General features: G+C 41.3%; 1 protein-coding gene across 1 annotated transcript; it reads right to left on the reverse strand.

The window, feature by feature from the left end:
- Window positions 1-806: 806 nt before the first annotated feature.
- On the reverse strand, window positions 807-3,557 carry LOC132562205 (uncharacterized). Its single transcript, XM_060226935.1, has one exon. It carries the CDS (start codon window positions 3,555-3,557, stop codon window positions 807-809), a length of 2,751 nt encoding a protein of 916 aa, XP_060082918.1.
- Between the last annotated feature and the right edge of the window lie 3,085 nt (window positions 3,558-6,642).

The following is a 6,642-nucleotide window of genomic DNA, read 5'->3' on the forward strand; positions in this document are numbered from 1 at the left end:
AAACTAAAGTTCAACCCACCGACCAAATCTTCCTGACTAGAGAAACTTAAGAGTTTACCCACCGACCAAATCTTCCTGACTAGAGAAACTAAAGTTTAACTCACCGGCCTAATCTTCCTGACTATTGTAACTAAAATTCTCCGTTCTAGGAAAAAAAAAAAAAAAAAAAACAACAACAACTAAAGTTTAACTCACAGAGGAAATCCTCCGACTAGAAAAAAAAAACAAAACTGAACCTACCGACCACATCCTCCTGGCAAAAAAAACTAAAGTTTAACCCACAGGTGAAATCCTCCGGACTAGAAAAAACCAAAACTAGACCCACCGACTAAATACTCCAGAATAAAAACACTTAAATCGAACCCACTGACCAAATCCTCTAGACTAGATAAAACTAATATTATGCCCAGACTAAATCCTCTTTACTACTACAACCAAACCCACTGACCAAACCATTCGGACATAAAAAAACTAAAGCTTAACCTACAGACCAAAACCTCCTTACTAGAAAAAAATAACCCCACCGATCAAATCCTCCTGACTAAAACAACTAAAGTTTTTTCCACCAAACAAATCCTCCGAACTACAATGCTATAAAAGCGTTATATGTATTTTGTGTAATCAACAGACTCCAGAAACAGAAGAAGTGAAATAAGACGTAAACCGACGACGAAATTTGCAACTTGTTTCAGTTCGTGTTTATTCCGTGTGATTTAATCCCTTAGTTTGTTCCGTGTGATCTTGTCACTCCGTAAGTTTGTTCCATGTGATCTCGTATTTCCGTAGGTTTGTTCCGTGTGATCTTGTCACCCCGTAAGTTTGTTCCGTGTGATCTTGTCCTTGCATGAGTTTGATTCCTGTGATCTTGTCCCTCCATGAGTTTGTTCCCTGTGATCTTGTCCTTGCATGAGTTTGATTCCTGTGATCTTGTCCCTCCATGAGTTTGTTTCCTGTGATCTTGTCCTTCCATGAGTTTGTTTCCCGTGATCTTGTCCCTCCATGAGTTTGTTTCCCGTGATCTTGTCCCTCCATGAGTTTGTTTCCTGTGATCTTGTCCCTCCATGAGTTTGTTCCCTGTGATCTTGTCCTTGCATGAGTTTGATTCCTGTGATCTTGTCCCTCCATGAGTTTGTTCCCTGTGATCTTGTCCCTCCATGAGTTTGTTCCCTGTGATCTTGTCCTTCCATGAGTTTGTTTCCTGTGATCTTGTCCCTCCATGAGTTTGTTCCCTGTGATCTTGTCCTTGCATGAGTTTGTTTCCTGTGATCTTGTCCCTCCATGAGTTTGTTCCCTGTGATCTTGTCCCTCCATGAGTTTGTTTCCTGTGATCTTGTCCCTCCATGAGTTTGTTTCCTGTGATCTTGTCCCTCCATGAGTTTGTTTCCTGTGATCTTGTCCCTCCATGAGTTTGTTCCCTGTGATCTTGTCCCTCCATGAGTTTGTTTCCTGTGATCTTGTCCTTCCATGAGTTTGTTCCCTGTGATCTTGTCCTTGCATGAGTTTGATTCATGTGATCTTGTCCCTCCATGAGTTTGTTTCCTGTGATCTTGTCCCTCCATGAGTTTGTTCCCTGTGATCTTGTCCTTCCATGAGTTTGTTTCCTGTGATCTTGTCCCTCCATGAGTTTGTTCCCTGTGATCTTGTCCTTGCATGAGTTTGTTTCCTGTGATCTTGTCCCTCCATGAGTTTGTTCCCTGTGATCTTGTCCCTCCATGAGTTTGTTTCCTGTGATCTTGTCCCTCCATGAGTTTGTTTCCTGTGATCTTGTCCCTCCATGAGTTTGTTTCCTGTGATCTTGTCCCTCCATGAGTTTGTTCCCTGTGATCTTGTCCCTCCATGAGTTTGTTTCCTGTGATCTTGTCCCTCCATGAGTTTGTTCCCTGTGATCTTGTCCCTCCATGAGTTTGTTTCCTGTGATCTTGTCCCTCCATGAGTTTGTTCCCTGTGATCTTGTCCTTGCATGAGTTTGATTCCTGTGATCTTGTCCCTCCATGAGTTTGTTCCCTGTGATCTTGTCCCTCCATGAGTTTGTTCCCTGTGATCTTGTCCTTCCATGAGTTTGTTTCCTGTGATCTTGTCCCTCCATGAGTTTGTTCCCTGTGATCTTGTCCTTGCATGAGTTTGTTACCTGTGATCTTGTCCCTCCATGAGTTTGTTCCCTGTGATCTTGTCCCTCCATGAGTTTGTTTCCTGTGATCTTGTCCCTCCATGAGTTTGTTTCCTGTGATCTTGTCCCTCCATGAGTTTGTTTCCTGTGATCTTGTCCCTCCATGAGTTTGTTCCCTGTGATCTTGTCCCTCCATGAGTTTGTTTCCTGTGATCTTGTCCTTCCATGAGTTTGTTCCCTGTGATCTTGTCCTTGCATGAGTTTGATTCATGTGATCTTGTCCCTCCATGAGTTTGTTTCCTGTGATCTTGTCCCTCCATGAGTTTGTTCCCTGTGATCTTGTCCTTCCATGAGTTTGTTTCCTGTGATCTTGTCCCTCCATGAGTTTGTTCCCTGTGATCTTGTCCTTGCATGAGTTTGTTTCCTGTGATCTTGTCCCTCCATGAGTTTGTTCCCTGTGATCTTGTCCCTCCATGAGTTTGATTCCTGTGATCTTGTCCCTCCATGAGTTTGTTCCCTGTGATCTTGTCCCTCCATGAGTTTGTTTCCTGTGATCTTGTCCCTCCATGAGTTTGTTCCCTGTGATCTTGTCCCTCCATGAGTTTGTTTCCTGTGATCTTGTCCCTCCATGAGTTTGTTCCCTGTGATCTTGTCCCTCCATGAGTTTGTTTCCTGTGATCTTGTCCCTCCATGAGTTTGTTCCCTGTGATCTTGTCCCTCCATGAGTTTGTTTCCTGTGATCTTGTCCCTCCATGAGTTTGTTCCCTGTGATCTTGTCCCTCCATGAGTTTGTTCCCTGTGATCTTGTCCCTCCATGAGTTTGTTCCCTGTAATCTTGTCCCTCCATGAGTTTGTTCCCTGTGATCTTGTCCTTGCATGAGTTTGTTTCCTGTGATCTTGTCCTTCCATGAGTTTGTTCCCTGTGATCTTGTCCCTCCATGAGTTTGTTCCCTGTGATCTTGTCCTTGCATGAGTTTGTTTCCTGTGATCTTGTCCTTCCATGAGTTTGTTCCCTGTGATCTTGTCCCTCCATGAGTTTGTTCCCTGTGATCTTGTCCCTCCATGAGTTTGTTCCCTGTGATCTTGTCCTTCCATGAGTTTGTTCCCTGTGATCTTGTCCTTCCATGAGTTTGTTCCCTGTGATCTTGTCCCTCCATGAGTTTGTTCCCTGTGATCTTGTCCCTCCATGAGTTTGTTTCCTGTGATCTTGTCCCTCCATGAGTTTGATTCCTGTGATCTTGTCCCTCCATGAGTTTGTTCCCTGTGATCTTGTCCCTCCATGAGTTTGATTCCTGTGATCTTGTCCCTCCATGAGTTTGTTCCCTGTGATCTTGTCCCTCCATGAGTTTGTTACCTGTGATCTTGTCCCTCCATGAGTTTGTTCCCTGTGATCTTGTCCCTCCATGAGTTTGTTCCCTAGGATCCTGACCCTCCGAGAGTCTGGTCCCATTTGATCTAGACCCTTCGTGCTTGTGTTCTCTGTTGTCTTTCCTTGACATTCGTGACATTTTGTCTTTTTGATTTATTGCAAGCGAATCACGATAAAGTGCCAAAACAAAATATGAAAACCCGACAAAGTGCAATAACAGAAAGAGATGAAAACCTGGAATCACAAAAAGGTTGCTCCTTTTTCTAGACTTTTTTGTGGTTTCGCCTTGTAAGGATTATATGTATACCTGTTTGGTTTTGATACCGTGGTGAGTATTAGTCTTTTTTTACGTGTCCTGTCGGTGATCGCAACAGTTGTTTTCAAAAAAATTGGAAATTGAAAGGATTGTACAACTAAAATATTACACATGGATAAGTACAATATATACGTGTAGTGAATGACATTTCAGTTTCGAGCAGATGATAAAATAATTGTGTACAGTATGCAGGACTTATCTCCCTTTTTCCATACTGTTTTGAGATAAGAGGTGACATTTTTTTCCCACAACTATCTCGTTTGTTTGTGTTAGCCCCATGTGAATAAAAATTATGTATGTTATCTGTGTACAAACTTACAGGTGACGGCACACGGTACAATGTAACAAGATTCTGTTTACAGGGACAGATAAATGCTAATCTAAAATTACAACAGATAACATGTGATTATCAAGAAAATAAATAGAATGAAAAAAAAAAAGAAAAAAAGTAAATAAATATCAAAAATACTGCAAATACGTATTCATGGAAACAATGTACAGATATGTACATATATACAATATAAACATCAATATATCTCAAAGGGGAAGAAAGGTAAACTGTATAACGATTAGTCAGGTACAATATATAGCTGACACACAAATCTAGAGGGAGATATCAATTGTATTATTGGAACACATTGAAATAGAGGTCGTGTCACATGGTATACCTACCACACTGACATAGAGGACGTGTCACATGGTATACCTACAACATTGAACTAGAGGACGTGTCACATGGTATACCTACCACACTCAAATAGAGGATGTGTCACATGGTATACCTACCACACTGAACTAGAAGTCGTGTCACATGGTGTACCTACCACACTCAAATAGAGGTCGTGTCACATGGTATACCTACAACACTGACATAGAGGACGTGTCACATGGTATACCTACAACATTGAACTAGAGGACGTGTCACATGGTATACCTACCACACTGACATAGAGGACGTGTCACATGGTATACCTACAACATTGAACTAGAGGACGTGTCACATGGTATACCTACCACACTGACATAGAGAACGTGTCACATGGTATACCTACCACACTGAACTAGAAGTCGTGTCACATGGTATACCTACAACACTGACATAGAGGACGTGTCACATGGTATACCTACCACACTCAAATAGAGGATGTGTCACATGGTATACCTACCACACTGAACTAGAAGTCGTGTCACATGGTATACCTACCACACTCAAATAGAGGATGTGTCACATGGTATACCTACCACACTGAACTAAAGGATGTGTCACATGGTATACCTACCACACTGAAAGAGATGTCGTGTCACATGGTATACCTATCACACTGAACTAGAGGTCGTGTCAAATGGTATACCTACCACACTGAACTAGAGGTCGTGTCACATGGTATACCTACCACACTGACCTAGAGGACGTGTCACATGGTATACCTAAAATACTGAACTAGAGGTCGTGTCAAATGGTATACCTAACACATTGAACTAGAGGACGTGTCACATGGTATACCTACCACACTGACCTAGAGAACGTGTCACATGGTATACCTACCACACTGAACGAGATGTCGTGTTACACCGTTTACCCGATACACAGAACTACAGGTCGTGTTACACCTTATACCCGATACACAGAACTACAGGTCGTGTTACACTTTATACCTGATACACAGAACTACAGGTCGTGTTAAACCGTTTACCCGATACACAGAACTACAGGTCGTGTTACACTTTATACCTGATACACAGAACTACAGGTCGTGTTAAACCGTTTACCCGATACACAAAACTACAGGTCGTGTTACACTTTATACCTGATACACAGAACTACAGGTCGTGTTACACTTTATACCCGATACACAGAACTACAGGTCGTGTTACACTTTATACCCGATACACAGAACTACAGGTCGTGTTACACTTTATACCCGATACACAGAACTACAGGTCGTGTTACACTTTATACCCGATACACAGAACTACAGGTCGTGTTACACTTTATACCCGATACACAGAACTACAGATCGTGTTACACTTTATACCCGATACACAGAACTACAGATCGTGTTACACTTTATACCCGATACACAGAACTACAGGTCGTGTTACACTTTATACCCGATACACAGAACTACAGGTCGTGTTACACTTTATACCCGATACACAGAACTACAGGTCGTGTTACACTTTATACCCGATACACAGAACAACATGTCGTGTTACACTTTATACCCGATACACAGAACTACAGGTCGTGTTACACTTTATACCCGATACACAGAACTACAGGTCGTGTTACACTTTATACCCGATACACAGAACTACAGATCGTGTTACACTTTATACCCGATACACGGAACAACATGTCGTGTTACACTTTATACCCGATACTCAGAACTACAGATCGTGTTACACTTTATACCCGATACACGGAACAACATGTCGTGTTACACCGTTTACCTGATACAGATGATTCTCCAGTCATCCGAGATACAAATTTCACGTTTTATTTTAATTGAGTTTTTTTTCACAGAAAGTAAAACATTTCCTACATATGTTTATTTCATTATATATTACTAGCTATGTAAAGGCTTTATAGGAAAAATAAAATTATTATCATCATTGATTTATATATTTTCCCCTAATTTTTGATTAATCATATCGCATTATTTTCAGTGAAAATATAGATGTCTCCGTGAATACATTGAGTACGCGTAAAGTCGAGATGATGACATTTTTGCTGTTAATAATTGGAGTAAACTTTAGAGTATTTTTTTATCCTGGCCAATCTGAATTGATTTTATTCTGATTTTATTCTCAATCATGTAAGGACTTGTGTCTTAGATTTGAAACTAC

This window comes from Ylistrum balloti, unplaced genomic scaffold, assembly GCF_031769215.1.
Source record: "Ylistrum balloti isolate Yb309-2 unplaced genomic scaffold, AGI_CSIRO_Ybal_v1 Utg371360, whole genome shotgun sequence".
NCBI lineage: Eukaryota > Metazoa > Mollusca > Bivalvia > Pectinida > Pectinidae > Ylistrum > Ylistrum balloti.

Coding starts and splice junctions, on each gene's coding strand:
- LOC132562205 (XM_060226935.1), bottom strand. CDS start 3,557: ATGGGACCAGACTCTCGGAGGGTCAGGATCCTAGGGAACAAACTCATG.